We start from the raw sequence: 23,574 nt of genomic DNA on the forward strand, positions 1-23,574 counted from the left end.
CATATTTTTGGTTTTAGCCCTCCAAACCTCGTGGTCCATGGGAAGGAGTATTAAATGCCACCGAAAATAAAAAAATGTGTCCACAAGCATCATTTATGAATAATTATTTGAAATCTGACTCAGATCTAACTGAGGACTGCTTGGTTCTAAATGTGTATACACCAATAGTAAGTTTCATTTTTCGTATTAAAGACTAAATACAAATACAAAAAAATAAAAAATTTTATAATAAGCCATTTTTTGTCTCTACAGAGTGAGTTTTAAGTATGAAACGCGTCAATTATCTCGAAAACGGCTTACACGATTTTTATAGATTTTGGTCTGTAAGAGCACAGATTCACGGAACACTGTTAATCTGTGGTAAGGGTCTTGTGATGCAGCCAATATTATGGTGGTATTTACATTGTTGTCAGATCTTCATTTTTTTTTGGAAATCTAATGCACTTTCTTGAATGAACGTATTGCTCTCGTCGACAAAGTAAGCTCTCTCTCACAATCTCTAATGAAGATACTTTAAGAGGGCGTAAAATGCTTAAAACATTAATTTCGTTTATGTCATTGTCCACTAGTGGCTAATTTTGATTAATGTTTGTCTTTATTGTCCAAACTGACGCAGTTTTTAAGCAATTTTCTTACAATATTACCAGTTGCATTTGGTCGATTTGGATATCTTTCTGATATCGTTTTATTTAAAATAAATAAGTTCATTCGATTTTCAGAGATTAAGACCGTAATGAAAGACCCTTACACAAGTCGTGTAAGCTGTTTCTGAGATATTTGAAGCTTTTCATATATAAAACTCACTCATTTATTTTTTAATTTTTCCTTTGATCTCAATTGATTGGCATTCTATCTCCTTATTCTCAATTTTATTGAAAGGCAATAAAAAGAAGAAAAGAAAGATGCAGAATAACAGCATGTAAAGACAGAGATGGTTCCATAATTAGTGACAAGGAACAGATACTAAACAGGTGGGCGAATCATTTTGAAGAACTGCTTAGCGACAGTCGTGAAGATGACCAAATAGAAATTACTTTGCCTGAAATGGATGAAAACGCTCAAGAGCCGCCCTCCGCCGAAGAAGAAATTAAAGAAGCCATTTCAAAACTGAAAAATAAAAAAGCCCCCGGTTTGGACAATCTTCCCGCCGAACTCTTTAAAAATGGTGGTGACACCCTTTTTAAACACATGTATAAATTAGTAACCAAAATCTGGCAACGGAAGGAAATGCCCGCGGACTGGAAATTAGGTGTAATGCACTCTCTTCACAAAAAGGTAGATATGATGGTGTGTGATAATTATAGAGGCATCACCCTACTTAACGTGGCATATAAAGTATTGTCCAACGTATTGCACAAAAGATTGATCCCCTATGCTGAACAAATAGTTGGGAACTACCAGTGCGGTTTCCGACCCAATAAATCCACAACGGATCAAATCTTCACAGTCAGGCAGATTCTTGAGAAAACGCTTGAGTTCGGAGTCGACACCCACTACATATTCGTGGATTTCAAAGCCGCGTACGACTCAGTCAACAGACAAAAACTTCTACAGGCTATGGAGGAATTTCAAATGCCGCTTCATCTTGTTCAACTAACGGAACTTACACTCACAGGCGTAGAGAGTGTAGTCAGAATCCAAAACGACTTTTCAAGACCCTTCCATTGTAAAAATGGACTGAGATTAATATTGCCATATTAATACGAATGGAACCATCTTTAATAAATCTGTACAAGTGGTCGGATATGCAGATGACATAGACATTATTGCTAGGTCCACAGAATCTTTGATCGAAGCATTTCGATCATTAAGGGCTTCTGCACTGAGAATAAGATTAAAAATAAACGCACAGAAAACCAAGTATATGTATTGTACTAGATCAGGCAACCAGATACCTAGACTATTAATTAATGATTTGGAACTGGAAGGTGTGGACACCTGTGTCTACCTGGGCTCGCTGCTGACCAAAGACAACGATGTCAGCGAAGAAATTAAAAGACGAATAATGCTTGCCAATAAGTGCTATTATGGCTTAAGGAAACGGATGGCCCCAAAACTACCCAGAAAAATTAAAGTTACCATATATAAAACACTTATAAGGCCAGTGTTAACATACGGGTCAGAAACGTGGTCACTTACACAGAACGACCAAGAATTGCTTAAACGTTTCGAGAGAAAAATTCTCAGGAAAATATATGGAGGAGTCCAAGAACAGGGTTTGTGGCGTAGGCGCTACAACTTTGAGTTATACAGAAGTTTTGGGGAACCTGACGTTGTAAAATGTATTAAATTAGTACGCCTTCGATGAATAAGACATTTAATTAGGCGAGATGAAAATGCAACGATCAGAAAACTTTTCCTCAGAAAAAGAAAACCTCAGAAAAAGAGGACCAGTGGGAAGACGAACCAGAGGAAGACCAAAACTTAGGTATCAAGATAACATAGATGATGATCTAAAATCCATCAGAGTTAAAGCATGGAGAAGAGTTGCCAGAGACAGGGGCGAATGGAAGATTGTTCTGAAGAAGGCTTTGGCTCCTAACGAGCTGTAATGCCACTAATAATAATGATTCTCAATTTTATTATAAAATCTATTAGGTAGCGTTTTGTTAAAAAAAAAAATAAAAATACTTATTTTGTAGAAACCAAGTTCCGGTAAATCATTACCAATTTACTTTTGGATTCATGGTGGAGCTTTTATTGTTGGTAGTGGCTCAATAGATTCTTTTGATCCAAAGTATTTGATTGATTACGATATAGTAATAGTAACAATAAACTATCGACTGGGAGCATTTGGTAAGTATTTTAATTTCAGTCATTATTAAAAGCTAAATAAATAATAACATTCAAGAAATAGATTTGAAAGATTGCCAAATAAATAAAATGTAAACTAAGGTGGGTGACCCAAATAAGACCACGTTAACGTTTGAAATTAAAAAAAAAAATTTTAATTTAAAATGCGTCTTTATCGGATTTTGTAAGTCCTTGGTATTCTTCATGAATATACCGTCCACAGGCTGAGCACATCCTCATATCTTTGATCTGGTCTTCGTCGCAAACTAAGCAGTACCATGATTCCTTATGGGACAGGCCTTGTTGTGAAGACTTTGAATTGTACCACTTGTAGACGGTATTGACGGATCAACAGTTTCACTATTTGAAGATTCTTTTTTCATTTTCATTTGGAGGCGTTTAAGCTGTTCATTTTTCTCTTTAAAAGTTTTCGGTACAACGTCGTCTTTATCAGGAGCATCAAACAAGTTAACCACTAGCTTTTGGGCTAGTGAATTAATACATTTATGGATTCGACCGTTACTTGATGGAAATTCATTTTATGTAACAATGAAACACTGAAAACTTTGTTTTCAAACTTCCACAAAATTTATTTTAAATTCTTATCACTACAGCTGTTTCGGCTGATTGCCTTTCTCAAGTGATCTGTTTTTGGTATGGGTTTACACTTTATAGTCTCTAATGAAATAGGTTGAGAAGGGGAGAACTGTTTGTCCCAAGCTGGTCATTCAGAATTATATCTGTGTTTTTTAATTTGTTGATTTCCATAGATTCTAACAAAGATAGCTTAAGGCCTTTATTTTGAATGTGGAGAATTTTAAATTCGTCATTAAAAGGATGATTATGATCTAGAAGGTGAAGTGCGTATGTAGAATTTGTTTTTCTATTATTGAAAGCCCTTTTATGTTCTGCTATTCGTTTATTAAAATTTCTACCTGTTTGACCAATGTAAGTTTTTGGGCAGTCGCCACATTTAAGTTTGTACACACCACTGTGTAAGTGTTTTTTATGTTGGCTCTTGTTGTTTTTAATATATTTGCCTAGGTTGTTATTTGTTCTGAAAGCTGGTGTTATTCCTTTCTTTTTTATGTGTTTGGCTATTTTTGTTGATATTTTGCCTGTATATGCAATCGAGCAGAAGGTAAATTTTGTGGAAGTTTGAAAACAAAGTTTTCAGTGTTTTATTGTTACATGAATTAATACAGTTTTTTCTTTGAATCCTTTTAGTTTTATTATTGGAAGTGGACAATATTTCTGTGAAGGACGTGTTTAGCTTAGATGTGGTGTCTTCAAAGGTAACAGTTAGTACAGGTCCCATATCTTTATTATCTAATGTGAATCATCACTTTCAGAATTAAACCATTTAGGAAGTAAAGTTTTGATCCTTTCAGCTGAAGATTGATTCATCGGTTCTGCAGAAGTACTTTGTTCACTTTCTGCACTTTTTTCCAATTTGTGAAAGTGTTTGAGTCTTGTTCATTTCCATTTTTATCATTGGGATTTTCAAGCTTGGTTAGGCATTAAGATGCATAAGCGCTCTCTAAAATCACTGATGGAATGAAAGTGTAAATTCCCGTAGCTTTGAATCTGGAGATAATATTTCTTGGTGTCCAAATATTCGTTCAAAGATGATCAGGCTTATTTATCCAAAAACGAAGAACCTCATCGTCTCAAAACGATTCGAAAGATTTGAAAACAGACTTATATAGGCTGTAGCTTATGGGTTGTATTGATTAGCAAACAAAACAAAGTAATGTCGTACTTTTTAGCAGCTTTAACGATGTTTGCATTTAAATAAGACTTAGCACCATCAGAAATCAACAAAGTATTTTTACCTCTAACTCGAAACTGTTGAAAATGTTCGATCTACTTCACAAAAATATCTTGTGTTATACTTCCTTTGGGTGTCATAACTACCTTGGTTTTAAAGGAAGATTTTCATCCCATTCTGATTTGAGCCTCTTACCCTTAAGTAACATCATTGGTGGTATGTGTTGACCACTAACATTGGCACACGACACGATTGCCATGTTTTCAGCGTTCTCAGGTGCTACTATATGCACTATCTTTGTTCCTTTGTTGGCAAAAAATTTTCTGTTGGTGGTGCAGTGTCAAACAGCAGCCCTTTTTATCGATATTGCAAATATTTTGCTGCTTTCCGGCAAGATTTAATCCCTCCATGACTACCTTCAATTTGTCAAAGTAATCAGTGACAATCACTTTGTTAAGTTTACTTGCTCTTGCTGGATTCAGATTTGTGTTTTACTCCTAGCCATATCAAATTGGCGACCCAAAAATAGTCTCAAACACTTACGCAGCATTTTATTTTACTCTGTTAAAAGTATGTGGAATATTATTTTTCTTACAGACAGAAAATACACATCTTGCTAGTAATACCCATTCTAACATCAGCAAGATTCCAACGTCAGAAAGATGATAAAATCGTATTTCTAATTAATTTTCTAGTTGGTATACCTGCTGTCAAATGGTTTTGTAAGGCCTTCCTAGGTATCCAAAATTCCTATGAAGCCTGGTTGACAGACATTATGTTTTCAATAGCATTTAGCAGTCAACAGGTTGACTGCGGAGCAGTACTACTCCAACAGCTAAGTCAAGCCAGACAGGAAAAGTGGCTGAGACCCTGGAAAAAATGTCTCGCTATTCTAAAAACGTCTAAAACCTATCTCGCTGTTATGTCACTTTTTTAAACTATACGAGAGACTCATACTCGCCAGAATAGAAAAAAATGTCGACAAGCACCTCATCCCACAACAAGGAGGATTCAAACCCGGCAAATCTTGCACCGGCCAAGTCCTCGCACTAACAGAACACATTGAAGAGGGCTTTGAAGAAAAACTTATACCAGGGGCTGCTTTCGTAGATTTGACAGCAGCCTATGACACAGTAAGGCACAAAACATTGCTCCACAAATTATACGACACTCTAAATGACCACCATCTGGGTAAGGTCGTATATTCCTTACTGTAAAACAGACGTTTTTTCGTTATGCTGGAGGGTAAAGTAAGTAGGTGGAGAGTTCAAAAAATGGCCTTCCACAGGGAAGTGTTTTAGCACCAATGCTCTTTAATATATACACAAACGACCGCCCGAAACCAAGCACTTCCTCTATGCTGACGATCTTGCAATATGTGCTCAAGGAAATACTTTTGAAGAAGTGGAGAAGAAACTCGAAACTGCATTAAAAACAATGACAGCGTACTACCTGCAGAATTCCCTGAGACCCAATCCCTCTAAAACCCAAGTCTGCGCTTTTCACCTTCGCGCTAAGGAAGCCAAGCGAAAACTCCAAATTGTGTGGAATGGTAATACATTAGAACACACAAACCAACCTATATATCTTGGAGTAACTCTGGATCGGTCCCTCACCTACAGACAAAATTGCATAAAAATGAAAGGGAAAGTAACAACTAGGAACAGCATACTCAGAAAACTAACGGGAAGTAAATGGGGCGCACGTCCTGGCGTTTTAAGAACAACGGCACAGGCACTGTGTTTCTCAACTGCTGAATATGCGTGTCCCGTTTGGGGAAGATCTGCCCACACCAAACAAGTTGATACTGCGCTAAATGAGACATGCAGGATAGTAACGGGGTGCATGAAACCAACGCCACTCTCAAATCTATATAAAGCAGCGGGTTTTGCAGAACCTTCAACACGCAGAGGCGTTGCAGTGCACATAGAGAAAATTAAACAGATCGCGGACGAGCGGCATGCCCTATACAAAGCTCGAACACCACGAAAGCGACTAAAGTCTAGGAAAAGCTTCCTTGGAACAGTGCAGGATGAACCGCCTGAGTATTTTTCTCTTCCCCAGGTTCAATGGACCGGCCAGTCCCTAGACTTTAAAACGTGGAAAACTATGAATCGGATAAGAACGGGGGTCGCTCCAGTAAAATCAAACATGGCAAAATGGGGAAAAATCGACCAAGATGATGTGAACTGTGACTGTGGAGAAACACAGAATATGGAACATCTTCTTACATGCAGAAACTGTCCTCATCGATCTACCCTCGAAGATTTGTGGCTCGCCAACAAAGATGGAACCGACGTAGCCCGATAGTGGGCCGAAATTTTATGAATGACATGTCCGGACACGATAAAGTAAGTAAGTAACAGCATTTAAGGCCTGCTCCATTTGCTCTTCGGTCCATTCAGCTTGCTTTCTCTTAACTGCATTCGGATCCATCTTGTTTTAAACATATGAATATGTTTAACAGTTAATTCAGATAATGAAATCTGTATCAAGCCATTTCCCTAATAAGACCAGGGCTGGCACTGGTTATATTAGGACATTCTTGTTTACCAATTGAATCTGTTACAATAACCAGTACATACTTTATGTGTTTCAAGGACTCATGCAATGATCTTATAATACAGTTAAAGCTAAACTCAAAAATGTCTACCACTCTAGCAGTTTTGATGGATAAATTTACGTTACTAATTTTGTTGGGAATAAACCACAATTTCTTTCATGAATGTGTTGCTTGTGTGAGTCCATTTCAAAAGGTAAAAGAAATAATAAATTAGACTTACTCACAATCAATTTAATTTAACTAATCGGACGACCGGTTTCGCTTTCTACAATATGCAAAGTATCTTCAGGTCACGATACAAAGTTAAAATGCTGAAAATAATAATCCCATATTAGGGTGTTGTCTAATAAAGATAAAACAAAGATAGGTGATATAAATTATATAAATTACAGTAATTATGCCAATATTACATGTCTGTGGTTTTATAAATGAATAAAATGTTTAAGCAGACAAGGTAAGACCCACAAATTGGTAAAATAGTCTATTAAACTGTAATGAATTAATAAATAAACAAATAAATAAAACATTACTTACATGTCGGTACTCTATTAATTGATGGTTGAAAGAACATGGTTCAAACTATTTTGAACCATGAACCAGGTATTCGTAAGTTGTTACTATTTTCAATTCTGAGTTTTTACATTTTATCTTTATTTGATTATCTTCCTTATCTCCTTTGCCGCCGATTATCATTATGTTACTTTTTTCCTCGTTTATCTCCATTTTAAGTTCTTCTATTTGTTCTACCCATATATCCATTAGTTTCTGCATTTTATTCTCGGAATCTGCTATTAGTACTATGTCGTCTGCATACATTAAGGACTCTATTGTTACCGGTTGTAATCTGCGGTAACCTATTATTGTCTGTAGTTGATTAGTTCTGACTCTAGTGTTTCTTATAAATTCGTTCATTACTATTATGAATAGCAAAGGGCTGAGACTATCTCCTTGTTTAATACCTCTCTTCAATTAAATGCTTCCGATCTTTCCCCTGTTATTTGCACCCTTCCTTTTACCTCTTTGTAAGTACTTTCTATAATTTTTATCAATGCATTAGGTACGTTTATTTTCCTCAAGCATTTCCCTATAATATGTCTTTCTATCGTGTCAAATGCTGCTCTTAGGTCTATGAATGCTAATACTAGTTTTTCCCCCGTATCTATGCTTCTTTCTATTAGGTTCCTAATGATATATATGTTGTCATTTGTCTGTCCGGTCTAAATGCCGTTTGTTCTTCTCCCAATACCATTTCTACTTCTTGTCTCAGTCTCTTCTCTATTATTTTCGTATATATTTTAAAGCATACCGATGACAGACATATTGCTCTATAGTTGTCGCAGTTTACATGTTCTCCTTTTTTGTATATTGGCACGATGATATTGTTCTGCCAGTCTTTAGGGATTGTTTGTTTTTCCCACGCCTCTTTATATATTTTCCATAGCCAGTTTATTCCTTCTTCTCCCATGTATTTTACCATTTCCGGTTGAATTTCATCATCTCCACCTGCCTTGCCTGTTTTTATATTTGATAATCCTTCTATTACTTCTTCTCTACTTATTTGCTCTGGCTCTGTGTTTTCTTTGCCTTCATTGATTATATTGTCTTCCTTTATCACTTCGGTATCAAATTTTTTCTCATAATATTCTTTCCATACCCTAGGAATTTGTTCTGGGCTTATTTGTATTTGGTTTGAAGTATCTCTTACTGCGTTTATTTCCTTTCGTTTTCTCTGCCTTATGTGTCGTATTGTCGTCCAAAAGTTTCTATTATTTGTTTAAGCCACAATTTAAGTTTAAAATAAGTTTAATTTTGACGTTTCAATTTCCACTTCAAAAATCGTTCTCATTTGAGAACGAAACAAGAAACAAGCTCTCATTTGAGAACGATTTCCAAAGTGGAAATTAAAACGTCAAAAATAAACTTAAATACATTTATTTTAAACTTAAATTGTGGCTTATTCCCAATAAGCCTTATATTATTTCTATAGTAATTGCATTAAGATGCCACAAGAGAATAGCTTCAGAACAGTATAAATTTACGTTAGTTCGAAAATTAAAACTTACCTGAAGTTATAACTTTCAATCTTGATCTGTTGCAACATGTGACTGACTGTGGCGCTTATGGCGTAGAAACTTTAAACTAGTACAACTTTATAATCAACTACAGCCCACTGACTGGTGTTGCGCTCATTTGTCCAGAGTTAGTACTTTTAGAAATAAAAGCTGTTAGAACAAAAAGAGAAATCAAACGATTTCTACTTAGCGAAACCGAATTCAAATCTTAACCACTGTGTTTCCTAAAATTTGCGAAACAAACAGCTGGATAAATTACTCGGCAAGGGAATCTAAAATTGCATTCCACAAGCCGTTCATCCTGGTTAAAATTTGTAGTGAATTCAGTTTCAGTTAAGATTTGAATTCGGTTTCGCTAAGTAGAAATCGTTTGATTTCTTTTTGTTTTTAGATGGCGTAGTTACGTCCGTATATAGATATTTTAATAACTATTGTCTAGGACGGGAGAGATTTTTGTTTTGGTTCAGAGCAGTGACTATACCGTTCTGAAGAGACCTAAGAAGGTCGAAATACGTATCAGCGGTTGTTGCTGCACTGTATCAAAACAAAAATCTAATACCGTCATTCTGAAAAGCTGTTAGCTTTATTAGGGTCATGGCTTTATTTGGGTCACCTACCTTATGTTTATGTTGATATTATTATTTCTTCCTTACTTATATTTTTAGTGTTTTACTTTTCTCTGGCATGTGAGATCTTTTATTTTCTAGTTAATCAGTTATATTTTTTTAAGCCTCAGCTGCTTCTCTCTATTCATGTTTTCCTGTCTTTTGTTATTCGATTTATTTTCAGATTTTCTATCTTTTTTTACTTTCTAAATAAGTTCAAATATTTCATCTCCACAACATTTATGAGTGTCCAAATTTCATTGGCATACTTATAACAGGATTAGTACTATCATACATTTGTACCTTTGTAATAATTTTTATTATTATTTTGTTCTTGAGAGTGATTTATAGATCCACTTAAACTCAAACGACAAAATCTACTCAACAAATACTTCTTTTACTTTGTTTATAGTGTGAAAAATATTACCAATCTTTATTTTTTCTTCTTCAAGGATTTTTAACGACACTAGATGACAGTATACCCGGTAATTTGGGTCTCAAGGATCAACTTTTGGCCCTTAAGTGGGTACACGAACATATTCATAAATTTGGAGGGGATCCCAAGCAAATAACAGTAGGGGGAGAAAGTGCTGGAAGTATGTCCACTGGATTCCAATTGTTAAGTAGAGCAGCTAAAGGTATGTAATGTTGGATAAATAATAATTATCAAAAGTATTTGTTCTTTTCATGTATTTGTTTTTGTTTTTTTTTTCATCCAGCGTTTCCTGCTGTATGTTCAGTACAAAATGCCTCAAAACGGTAAACAGGTAAAATAAAACAACGGAAATAATTATTGAAGCTTATTTCAGGTTAGTAGATAACACCCTGATAAGAACATAACGTCTGATAAGTGAGTCCAGGTTGTGTTCTTTTCACAGGTAAGCTTTAAATTAGGCAACCAATAAAACAATTAAAAAAAACAGACGTATTCAGAAGAAAGGAGCAAACAGGAAGGAACGATAAAATATCTTAGTTTGCGGCGAAATTTATATGTAACTTAATTTTTGATTTTGGACTTAAAATTTTTAATGTAACATATATTTTACATACTTATATAAAAAAATAATTATGAATATTCTGTGTATATATCCCAGACATTCATTAATATAATTCAATAATGACATAAAAAGAAAAAAAAATAAACACTGTTGGTAAATTTCACACTCTGTTTGGGGTCCCTTTGTTTTTACTTCTATATAATATGTAAAATAAAATAAAAATACGAATCCTAGTAAATAAAATCGTTGTCTTTACGCTGTTGATACCTGAGAAAAATAAATATTGGCGATACTAAGATGGTTGAAGGAAAAGGACGATGTATAGGTCAATACCCCAACACCATGAAAGACTAATCAATACTTAATCTAGGTTAGAGGTAGCTGATGGATCACTACCCGATACAGACAAGAACCAGAAAGCGATCGATCAATTCTTGATCGCCGACGGAAAGGACGATGGTCTTTGATTAAAACTCAAAGACTCGGTTACGAGCTTTTACCAGGTCAGTACTCTAGCTTGAACTCCTAGGACGATTGGCCTTTGATCAATACTTAAAGGCCCGGGGTTGGAGTTCTTACTAGGTAAGTTCTTCGGTTCGAACTGCCTTCTCCGTTGCAGTGGACGATGTTTTATATCGTTGCCGGTGTTATATCTCCAGCGCGTATCGATAGTAGTGGTCGCTATTGATCAAGCTGTCGCTATGAAGGTAGCCACGGTTTTAGTGTCATAAACTCAAAGGAGTATATACAAGTGTTTGTATGTAAAAATAAAATTGATGTTTTTACTATTATCTTTACAATATCGTCATATTTTCTCACCTTTTAAACCTTCCTGCGACTTTTACAAATATTTCAAAATCAAAATTAGTCAAATCGATCAATCTATTTGCGCCGATAGATCATTTTGCACTTGTACTCTTATGTTAATGGTCAATCGAACCGTTTCGACATTTCGCAATAAACATGATTATGTCAAACATGAATTAATCTCATCCACATATGTAAAGAGATGAATAAAGTAAGACATATATATACAACTACACGCTTTTTCTGTTTTTAGGGTTGTTTAGTGGAATTATCCAACAAAGTGGGTCACCGTTAGCTGGATTTTTCTATCCATCGAACGACAGAGACCGGGCATTTGAATTTGGCAAAACCTTAAATAGTTCATTTACATCAACCAAATCAAGTGATTTATTAGAACTGTTGCAACAAGCGTCTTACTCAGATTTACTGGATATTCAAAATAAGGTAAATACGAAATAGTCTAGTACTACTATTTACTAGCTTTTAGAAGGGAATTAACCCCAATTTTAGTTGAAAATACATTTATTTTGACTTTTTGATTGCACTTCGTAAATGTTGGAAATCAAAATGTCAAAATGATGGTGGTGATTAATTTTCATTACAGATAAAAAATAAAAATTTGAAATTTGAGCACAATGAGAATGAAGTAATGGCATTTTTTTGATTATATTTGAAGATTATAGACAATAATAATGAGATAAACTGTGAACTTTTTGTCTTTCATTTTGTCAATTGATAAGGATTTCGCTCTGCTCTAAAAACATGTAAAATATGTATTGTTTTTACTATACATTTTTATAATCTAAAACGTACGGTTAATTCATACACCTCCTCTTTTATAGCACTGCAATCTTTTATGAGCTTTGATTTCCCTTAAAAGATCATTTCAGATTTGCCTATTCACAACCAGTCTCATTCATGTCCTTATTCCCAGTATGTCTAGATCTGCTTCCACATCAGTTAAAAAGCATTGTTTGGTCTTCTGAATTACATTTGTCACGAAAACCTTTCAAACGTCGACTTCCGGATCGATTATTCATTTTTCATGCTTAAGAAACGCCTCACCCTACCTTAATTTCTTGATTCTACTAATGATTGTTACAAAATTTGATTCTCTGTAAAGGTGGCATGCAGAGAATCAGATACCAAAATAGAAAAAAACACTAGTACTGAAATTGATCCCTATAAAAAAAACACGATCTATTTCACCTGCACAAGAGTGAAATATTAAAGGAGATCGCTGAAAACACATAAAAACAACTATTCCAAAGTTAAACTGACACAGAATATTAGATCAGTCATATCTATCGCATTTCTTTTCACAACAACCTTAGGATGCGGCGTAAATACGAACCATCCCACATGAGCAAAGAAACGTTTTTTGGCGTTATGGGGGTCTGCATCAGACTCAGTAATTATTAAAACTAAAAGTAATCTATGCTGCCATTTGGCTTAATGTCCATAAACTTAAGTCCCTTGTTATTGGTGTTACATCACTTACGACACTCTTCATGGGTTCCCTCTGTCAATACGATACAATATGTATCCAACATGTAGTCTTCGCTATCTACATCCAAATAAATGTCAGCTTTTTCTACTTCGTCCACAACAACCACCTCGCCTGTGCATTCACCACCAATTGAATTGCCAGAAATTACATCACAGTATGTACTAGGTGGTAATGAAGTTTGTAGGATTGCATTAATATCGCCCTCTGTAGTCATTGCTATCAATCCTTGATTTTCTCGTCCAAAAACTATCTAGTTCTGTCCATTGTCCCACCAATTGGTAATTCTTGTACCCAAGCACACATTTCTGAACCTAACCATAGTATAGATCTGATGCCACCGATGTTCACAGACCCATGCATTGTTGCACGACCAATCTGGATTGAATTCTGGAGATTAGAATTACATCTTATTGTACGGGTGAAGTAATGTCGTCATTTTCATCAATAGAAAGCTCAGACATCAACCTAGAGGTGAAAAACGGATCTGCAAACATAAAAGAATTTGCAGTTCTATACAATATGGGTTTCTTAAAGAAAAGACTTCTAGTGTCTTCAAGCCCGTGGTTATCATGATTGTCTATGAAAACAACACCACCTTGTGCTTTTACCAAGTACCAAAACTGCGACTCCCAATATTTAAGGATGTGAAGTGGTTGGTTGCCTTGGATAATGTTTCCTAGCTGAACAGCTTCACCTTCCAAATTAGGAACTTCTTGATAAATACATGGTCGTGTTCCTTCGGCAAATTTGTGTTGAGTAAATTTTTGGCGTTATCGTAGATATATTTAAGATCTGAAGGCCACATGTGTTTTGCTGCATCCACTCTTATTCCTGCTAAACCTAAATCCAAAAGTCTGTCTAGATATTGTAAAAGTTTCTTTCGGACGCTGTAAAGACTCTAATTTTGACCTGGTAAACCAACCAATTGACAGTTTCTAACATTATTTGCGATTACAGTCATTATAGTCATTAACTGTGCAATATTTGTTAAATTTATCATTCACATAAGTTACAGCAGGATAGAACATAAAACGGGAAAAGTAGATTTGCCTCCCATACCTTTTCCAGCCTTTTGAGCCATACCATTTATTAAAATGTCAACATAGATCCTAACTCCTACATTATTACAACATTGTATCTATCAATAAGTTCGTCTTTAGTTCCAGAACGGGATATAAATTGGTAACTAACGGGCTGGTACCGTTCCCACCATGGTCTGTTCGCTCTGGCTATTTCGTATAATTTGGTTTTCCGTTGGAGGAAAAATCTGCACTCCCACAAATCCTTTGGATCCTAAAAAGTTTTCATTCTCCTCAGCTATATCTTTCCATTTCCATTCAAAAAGATGCACCATGGTACTCCTTCCAACTGTGAAATGATTGTCTTTTTGGCAACAAGATTTCTGTATTACGTAAATAAGAAATATCGCCTTCCAAAAGAAGTTATCTTAAAATATCATCAATCACGTTAAGCACATCTGTAAAAAAATCTATACATAAACTAAAAATGTTACTATTGAATAAGCTGTCAAAATTTTGTGTGAATATTATAATATCAATGAACAGTTAAAATAATGGAAAAACTACATTTCTGAATTATTTGAAGATAATAGTAGAACTATATACACCGATTGCGATTGCTATAACAGGTCCATCTATAACAGAAAGAAGGGCTACATGGACAATACAAACGGCAAAAAATGGAAAATAAAGTTTTTAGAAGAAATCGGAATTAAAGCACTATGTGGTCTCTTAACCGAATTTTTGATACTGGAATATTACTAACTGTAATGTTACCACTAAAACTAAAGAAATATCGTACAAAGACATGCAGTCATTAACGAGCAAATGAACACGTCTTCCTATAAAACTGTCGACTTATAGAATAGAAATTAAAGCAAATCGACTTTTTTGTAGATTCACACATCAACACAACACAGCCAAATATTTGTTGCAGTATTTTTCTTAGATACATTTTGATAAAGTTTAAAAATATTTTACATTGAGAGTTATCGATCAAACGTCGGCGTCGGTTGATTCTTTCCATCGAATAAATATAAGTGTGTTATTCGTGTATGGTCTGATTGGCATGATTGGTTACTTGCTTCTTTCACCTGTTTTCAAATTAGTTAATTTATTTCTCTGGCACAGAAATTTGCTTGTTCGTTTCCTTAAATACCTGCATACGATGTGATCCAACGTATTTTCCAAATAATTATCTTACAAGGGAATCAATTGGATGTTTTAGATACGCTTGCTGAATTATCTGTATGTATGGAGCTTAAAGAGTGTTGATAGATATTGCTTTACTATATATATAATGACTGAAGTTAGTATCTTGCTATGGTTTGTGTCTTCTTTAATGAAAACAGACATACTGAGATGATTATTAGTAGTTCCATTTATAATATATCTAAGTACTGTCTAAACCTTTTATAGAAGGGAATATTTTTATTTTTTTTTACAAAGAGTTTTTTCTACAAAAGGTAAATTTATATTTTTTTACAAAACCTGTTCGAAATTACAGTTATACATTTCTAATACGATCTACTTATTTTCTATCAGTTTGCACCTGGAGGAAGTGTCGGATTTATAGATGCTTTAGTTTATAAGCCAGTTCTGGAAGATGAAAACAACGATGATGCCTTCGTTACCGCACCCATGCATGGTGCTGTACTAGAAGGCAATTTTAATTTAGTGCCTCTCCTTTTGGGTATCAATTCCGAAGAAGCTCTATTTTTCCTTAATCGTTAGTATAATTTTTTTTACTTTGAAATGCGTTTCTATTTTTAATATATCTTGAATATTGTTTTGATAATTAAAATCATGCATACACAATGATATTAACTTACTTTTTTAATATTGTTAAAAATTTTGGTAATGTTACAAAATTTTCAACATAAATATTAGCGTTTGCAAGTGCCGTCAATCTTTAAATCAGAGGATAATCTTAACACCGAACATTTTTATTCGTGCTTGCAACCCATTACTGTGATACAACCGAATTACCATGTAAATTTTTCTGTTAGCTCGAATATTTTGAGGTCCTGTTTATCTAGTCTGTCAGACTCTTTAGTTATTTATACCGATGCCTCAAAGTCTATTGTTGGTACTGCGTGTGCTTTCTACATTCCATCAACTAATACAGAAAAACTTTGTCGACTAAATCCTAGTTTTTCAATCTTTAGTGCTGAAGCTGTAGCAATATATGAAGCATTGATACTTTGAAAACACCCAGAATACATCTGTTACAATAGTATCTGACTCATTGTCTGTTATGTTAGCCATTGAAACTTAAAATTTTCCTAGTAATAACTCAAATATATATTTCTTTCAAATTAAAAAACTTGTTTATGACATTTATAAAAATCGAAGAGTTGTTCATTTTTTGTGGGTTAAAGCACATATAGGTCTTAAATACAACGAACATGTTGACCTATTAGCTAAAAAGGCCATTGATACCGGAACGCAAGCTGGTCACTAAATCTGTAGACAAGACGCATTAACAATAATTAAAAATAATATCCATAGTAAATGGAAACAATCTTGGCATATATATATATAGTATGCAGTCTTTCTCGCAATATGCTTCTATACAGCCTTTAATCCCAAGTGATTATTAGTTTAAAAATTATTCTGTTCCACGAAGGTATATAACATCCATAATTAGAATAAAATTTGGACACGAATGCTATCCTAGTCATTTGTCCAAACTAAAAATCGTAAATTCAAATTTATGTCCAGATTGTCAAAAAGAAGGTGATCTAGATCACATTTTCTTCGAATGTAAAAAATACACAAAACAAACTGAAATTCTAATAAAAAATTTAGTCAACATCAAAATTTTTCCTCCGTACAATATGTGCTATCTGCTATCTCTAAATATAAGAGTTGTAAATTAATGTTCGATGGAATTTATTTGCAAAAGTAAGCTTAATATTTAACTGTAATTAGAATCCTAACCTCTGTTTTACCCCATTTGTTATTACCTTTTATCCGTGACCCAATCTAGTTTGTCTTAAAAGCAATATCTTGATGAGTCCCTAGACGAGAAATAGGTGTCCATGTTTTATCTCTATCCTATCCTTAATAATAATTTTAATGCTTAAAATTTGTAATGCTAATTAAGTTTGAAATTTATATTATCTTTTTATATTGTACTACACAATTTTCTTTCTGGGTAGAATATTTGCATGTTGTGACTAGCTGTATGGTACTTGCCTATGCCATTTAAACAAAAAAAAAGTGCCGTCAATATGATAGCTAGAAGCAAAGGAGACATGATACGAGTATAAGCATTTAATTCGATAGAAAGAGTGATACCAAAAACTAAATGTCAAAGATACAAAACCCTGATAAGACCGGACCGTGTATGGGTCCGGTATAGTTTCTGAGGCCGGTAGCATCGCATTTTTTATGAAGTAGGATAATTTCGGCGTTATACCAGTGAGTTGGTGTTACTGCTTCCTGCAGACATCTAGTGAATAGTTTGGCATAATCTTTTACCAGTCACTTTCAAGACATCTGGAACTATTTCATCGCCTCCGGGGGACTTGCATTGACCTTCGAACTTCATTAGTTATTATGTCCGGTAAAATTAGATCCCTGATTAATTATCTTTGGTAATGATACACTCCGATTCATTCCTGTTCTTTGTATAGCTGGTGTTCAATTTTTCACATGCGAAAAACCATGTCATATTTTTCGCATTTTCCTACTCCAACCCTTATTAATGTTTCCTACTCCCACTTCAATCCCACTTCTTAAGAAGTACAGACAGTTTTAAAATAGCAAACGAAAAATATCGATATAAATATACACTGATTAATAATTTCACTGTTTTCTGAATTATGGTTTCCAGAAAAATGGCAGCAGAATAATAAAACCGTTTTAAATTCTAAATTTTCGGTTAAATATTGTCCTGTTAATGCGATGTAACTCTCAGTTACTCAGTTATACAGTTACAGTTACAGTAATATTTTCTACTTCTTTAACAACTTGTGATCTATTAATTTGCGAAGTTTTGATATAACATTCCTGAAGTAATGAATAAAGTTTTTCTTGTTGGCGGTTTATATCCAGGAATCCACCCTGCAAACTTTTTAAAAGCCCGTTCTTCAACTATGGAAAACGGATGAAACGAGTCTTTGCATAGGTTTAGTAAATCCATATCTATTTGTTTCTTGTGTTTTAAACTAATATTTTTATTAACGGAAGTATCCATCACCTTCGAAAATGCAGATCAATCGTAAATCAAAACTCATTCATTAATCAGAATACCTAGTTATTTTATTTTCAACTTTAACCGATAGCCCAACTGTCCACTGTCCCGAAAGAGTTATTTTTAGTTTTGTAGTAGTCTCTCAGATCAACAAATCGTCTTCGTCGACGTAAAGTGTTCGTTGCTCCTCTGTTTACGTCTACATAAAACGTATTTTTTTTTAATCAACCATCAACTAGTTGGCTTACCAGTGAGAAACCGTAGATTCGTAAATGACAAATAATGATTTAAAATGCAGGGATTTTCTGATAAAAATGAAGGAAAAAAAACAAAAGAAAGAGTTAAGAAGCTGGTTACTTTTATAAAAAAAGAAAAAGAAGATTGTACTATTGAAAATCAACCAGTACAAGAAAAAGAAACTGATAAAGATGACTTAAGTCTATGGTGTATTTTTGATGAATTGGACATGACTCATCTAAACATACACCTGTATCGAGAGATATAAAAGAAGTCGACATGTATTTGTCTGATGATATATTACCCACAAAAAAATTCGAACGGAGATTGGAACTGTCCATTACAGTGGTGGAAAAAGTATCGCCATGTGTATCCTAACTTAACCACTATATTCATAAAATATTGTAGTATTGTAACAAAATATGTTCCTTGTGAACACATGTTCAAAATCTGGTTTAATATTAAATAAAAGAAGAGCACGGTTAACAAGAAAAGTGGAAAAAATTATGTTTTTAAATGTCAATTTAGACGATTCGCGATTTAATAATGTGTAATGTAAATGTAAGTACTATTTGTATATTTAAAATGTCAACGACCCACCTCTAGTTTCTGAGGTATATAAGAGCGGAACCAGAGATATGTAAAATATCTCTGATCGGAACTAGTCGTCTCACTAATGGGCAATGGGCGTCAATAAGAAATATGGAGAGGAGACCAAGGGGAAATATGATTGTTATCTTTGTCTATTCGCTGAAAATATGATTTTATATCTGTGTTAGATATCCTGTTAAAATTTACCATACCGACCATAAACTTTTACCTACACTGTAGACGTTATCTCTCCCGACTGTTGAGTGCCGCTAGTAACAGACATTCTCTCTCTCTCTCTCTCTCTCTCTCTCTGATATTTACGTGAAAAATACCACGAATCCTCTTTTGGTTTGTATATACAACAGACACAAATGTGCTCTATCTCTTGATCTTAGTGTTAGTACCGCCATACACGTGCATAAATATCGCGAGTGTGTGTAACAGCAATATTGGTAAGACTCTTCATAAACTTGATTTGGCTATTATCTGTATAACCCTTTAATTGTCCTAAATCCTAATTATTTTGAACCAGCCCTATTTAATACAGTTCTCATACAACTGAATTATATTGATATTTTTTCGACTGTTCTAACAACCATTCAAATTTCGTCATTTTGTGTCATGTGGAACAATTTCACCCAATCATGTCAACATTAGACTGATAATTGCATTCAGTGCAATTTTCAATCCCTATGACAACACGATCGAATTTGACAACTTCATCCAAATAAATTTCAAAATGTCACGTTTCATTTTAATTTTTAATAAATATTATGCGTGGTAATAGATCTTCTATAGTAGAGAACAGCAACGAATCTAATGTTAACTTAAATTTTAATAATTGTACTTTCACTAATTGTACTTTTAATAAATAAATGTTTCGTTATGTTGAGTTATGATTTTTTTTTTCGAAAAATTATCCGCCTAATATCCCTCGGACATTGATGAATGCCTCATAATTTCATGACAAATTTCTCAATCTCGTTGCTTGGTAACAGCACTCAGCCTTCGGCTTCGTGCTGTTACCAATGAACGAGCTTTCGATTGTCATGAAATTATCTCGTCTGTTATCAATGTCCTAGGGATATTACTACTGATAATTTCACATATGTACACCCTTTTTTGTAAATTTGATCTCAATCCTTAATAATTTGCCCCTGTTTATTTCTTAATTTGTGGATATTTTTTTCCAATGGACATGTTCTGTCTAAGTATATTCAAGCTTTTGTTTTCTTCTATTACTTTAGTTATTTTCAATGTATGGTATCGTATCAGATCATTTTTGAACTCATCTAATTTTCTTATTCAATATTTTAGTTCATTTTTGTTATGATCGTGAATTTCCCTATGTGTTCTTCTTTCCTCTAGAAGATGTTTTGTGATGTGGCTTAATTTTTTGTTTTTGTTATCAGCACGAGGACAGTATTTCTTTTCAGCTTCTTTCAATATTTAAATAATATTATTGTTCATTTCATTGATGCTGATATTCTCTAAGTTACGGGTAGCCAAACTAGTCTTAATGTTTTCTTCAAAAAGTGTTACATCTTCCCAGTGGAAACATTCATCTCTCACTCGTTTTTTTGATGATCATTTTTGTTGTTTCGACTTTAATGTTAAAAGTGGTTTTTGCTTTAATTAATCTATGGTCACTCTCATTAAATCACGTATAGCCAAACTAGTCTTAATGTTTTCTTCATAAAATGTTACATCTTCCCAGTGGAAATATCCATCTTCCACTCTACTTTTTGAGGATCATTTTTGTTCTTTCGATATCAATATTAAAAGTGGTTTTTGTTCTAATAATTCTATGGTTACTCCCTGTTGAAAATTTATTCAAAACTGTTATATCCTAAACCATATTTTTCCGATTTGATATTATAAAATATCATTCTCATTTTGTGTTCTTTAGTTCGGACTTTTCCATGTCCACTTACGTTGAGGTTTTTTTGTGAAGAATAAGTTCATCACAAAGACATTCTCCTGATGTGAGAAGCCTATTACCTCTCTCATTTCTTTTACCAAATCCAAAGTTTCCCATAGCAGATTTTGCCTCATATTGTTTAAATTCTCCCAATTTAACGTTAAACTCCCGAATTAAACAGGCTAACAAAAAAAAAAAAAAAGATTTATAAAACTTTTCTTACAAATTTATGTGAATAATATGTATTTTTGGCGCTAAAAAAGAATCTGAAATTAGATTTTACGCATCACTCACAGTTTTCCCACAAAATGACACTGGTTTATTCGGCATTATAATAATTTGAAAAAGACAAAACACCGAAACACATTAAAATGATACATTATTAGAATAATACTAAAAGTAATGACCTTGATATCCTGATGGAATCGCTCGCCTTATTCTTCACTGACATCACTCAGATTTTCAGGGAAAAAGTCAAGATGGTTATGCAAAGGGTCTTTCACATTACCTAAACACTTTGTTACAACTTTCCAATTGCAATCCAAGCTTTTTTCCGTAGTAGTCGTTCTGGTTTTACAGGTCGAACATCATTTTATGAATATCTGGTCCACAAAAACACCTTCTTTCAATTTGGCTTCTGATAGATTGGGAAACTTTCCACTCAATTACTTAAAACATTTTCATCTTTACGCAGTGTCTTAACAAACTGTTTCATTAAGCCTAACTTGATGTGTAGAGGAAGGTGGAAGGAGGATCCTTTTTGGATCTATCAAAACATTTTTAAATGAAATATTTCGAGCAACATCTACTGTAGAAAACACCATATATTTATTATTTACTTCGAAATCGTCATTTGAAAAGCTAAATTACTGTTTAATTAAATGTTTTCAACTTAGAAGATAAACAGCGACTACAGAAAACAACATAAACGTCAAAACCGTCAAAAACAAGCATACATATATAAATAATAAATATTTAAATTGAGACGCAATATAAAACAGTGTATAAAACTTTCAATAACTTTTTATTTTCGAAAATTAATAGAGTGGCCACTTTTTTGCCGTTCAGTGTATATAGATTAAAGGGACAATGTCAAATAGTCTCATTATAAATGGAACATGTCATTTCATTTCTACGTGGACCCGTCTTTCAATTAAAAGTTTCATTTTTCGTAGAAATGCAGAATGCAACCCTTGAAGAAAGAGCCAAATCATATGATAAAAGTCCATCAAATCTTGTAGCAGAATCTCTTAATGTAGCCGAAGAAGACAGAGAGACAGTTGGCAACAGTTTAAAAGGGATATACAACTTTTCTTCATTTGTAGAAGATAGAAATGCATTTGTAAAGGTAAGATGTTTTTCTTATTCTCGATCTAATAAAGTATTAGATCTACTAAATTACTTAATATTCTTTATAAATTCTGTATTTCATCTCAATGTTAATGTGTCTGTTTCACCATATAGTGTTATTAAGGCATCCTGCCAGTCTATTTGCTGTTTGATCTCTCACTTCTTGATCTCTCACTTCTTTGTCCAGGTTTCCATAGCTAGACAGTGTAATTCACAGGTATTTTATTTCCATTACTTGTTCAATACTCATGCCGTCAATTTCTTTCTGGTTGGTTCTTTGCTGACTACTATTGTTTTAGTTTTCTGAGATAAGATTGTCATATTAAATTCTTTTGCTCTTATGTTAAATCTGTGGACCACTCTTTGCAGACTACATTCATCTTGGGCTATCAATATTACGTCGTCTGCGTAAGAGAGTATTTTGATTTCTTTGTTTCCCATTCTGTATCCTCTTGCTTTGTTAACGGTTTTGATGATTTCATCCATGATCAAATTGAAGAGCATGGGGCTTAATGAATCCCCTTGACTTATTCCACTGCCTATTTCTATAGGTTCTGTAAGTTGTCCATCTATTCTGACTTCCATTTTGTTGTTTTGGTAGATGTTTTCGATAGTTTTTATAATATTTAGGGAAACTTCTCTATTATACAGAAGATGGATTATATCTTTGAGTCCTACTCTGTCAAACTCTTTCTTTACGTCAATCAAACACAGAAATGCTGGTCTATTATACTCTAGTGATTTCTGATTTATTTGCTTTATAACGAATATTGTATCTGTACACGATTTTCCACTACGAAAACCCTGTTGTTCATCTTCTAAACTTATCCTCTGATTTATTAGCACTTATAAAATTTTAGTTGTAAGTTTATACCTCTGTAGTTTTCTGGCTGTTTTTATCTCCTTTCTTGAATAGGAGAATTAGTTCGCTCGTAGTCGATTCTTCCGGTATTTTATTGTTTTTCATAATTTTATTAATAATTGTTGTTAATTGTTCTGTCGTTGCTGCTCCACAATATTCCAGTAACTCGTTTGGTATCCCGTCTGTACCTGCTGCTTTTCTGTTCTTCAGGTTTTCAAGTATTTTCCGAACTTTCTGTAAATTTATATTAAGTTCTTCATTTGTGGTAACTTCT

General features: G+C 33.8%; 1 protein-coding gene and 1 pseudogene across 1 annotated transcript in view; one reads left to right on the forward strand and one right to left on the reverse strand.

Annotated features, from left to right (window-relative positions):
• The window catches only part of LOC140447320 (para-nitrobenzyl esterase-like), a 38,271-nt gene that overhangs the window by 9,596 nt on the left and 5,101 nt on the right, over positions 1-23,574 (forward strand). Inside the window, exons 3-8 of the mRNA XM_072539916.1 lie at positions 18-167; positions 2,643-2,796; positions 10,257-10,442; positions 11,863-12,053; positions 15,684-15,867; positions 22,264-22,436. Of these exons, the coding sequence (XP_072396017.1) occupies positions 18-167; positions 2,643-2,796; positions 10,257-10,442; positions 11,863-12,053; positions 15,684-15,867; positions 22,264-22,436 (1,038 nt within the window). The remainder of the gene's footprint in view (positions 1-17; positions 168-2,642; positions 2,797-10,256; positions 10,443-11,862; positions 12,054-15,683; positions 15,868-22,263; positions 22,437-23,574) is intronic.
• Positions 12,870-14,473, reverse strand: LOC140448207 (alpha-amylase-like; annotated as a pseudogene).

This window comes from Diabrotica undecimpunctata, chromosome 8, assembly GCF_040954645.1.
Source record: "Diabrotica undecimpunctata isolate CICGRU chromosome 8, icDiaUnde3, whole genome shotgun sequence".
Taxonomy (NCBI): Eukaryota; Metazoa; Arthropoda; class Insecta; order Coleoptera; family Chrysomelidae; genus Diabrotica; species Diabrotica undecimpunctata.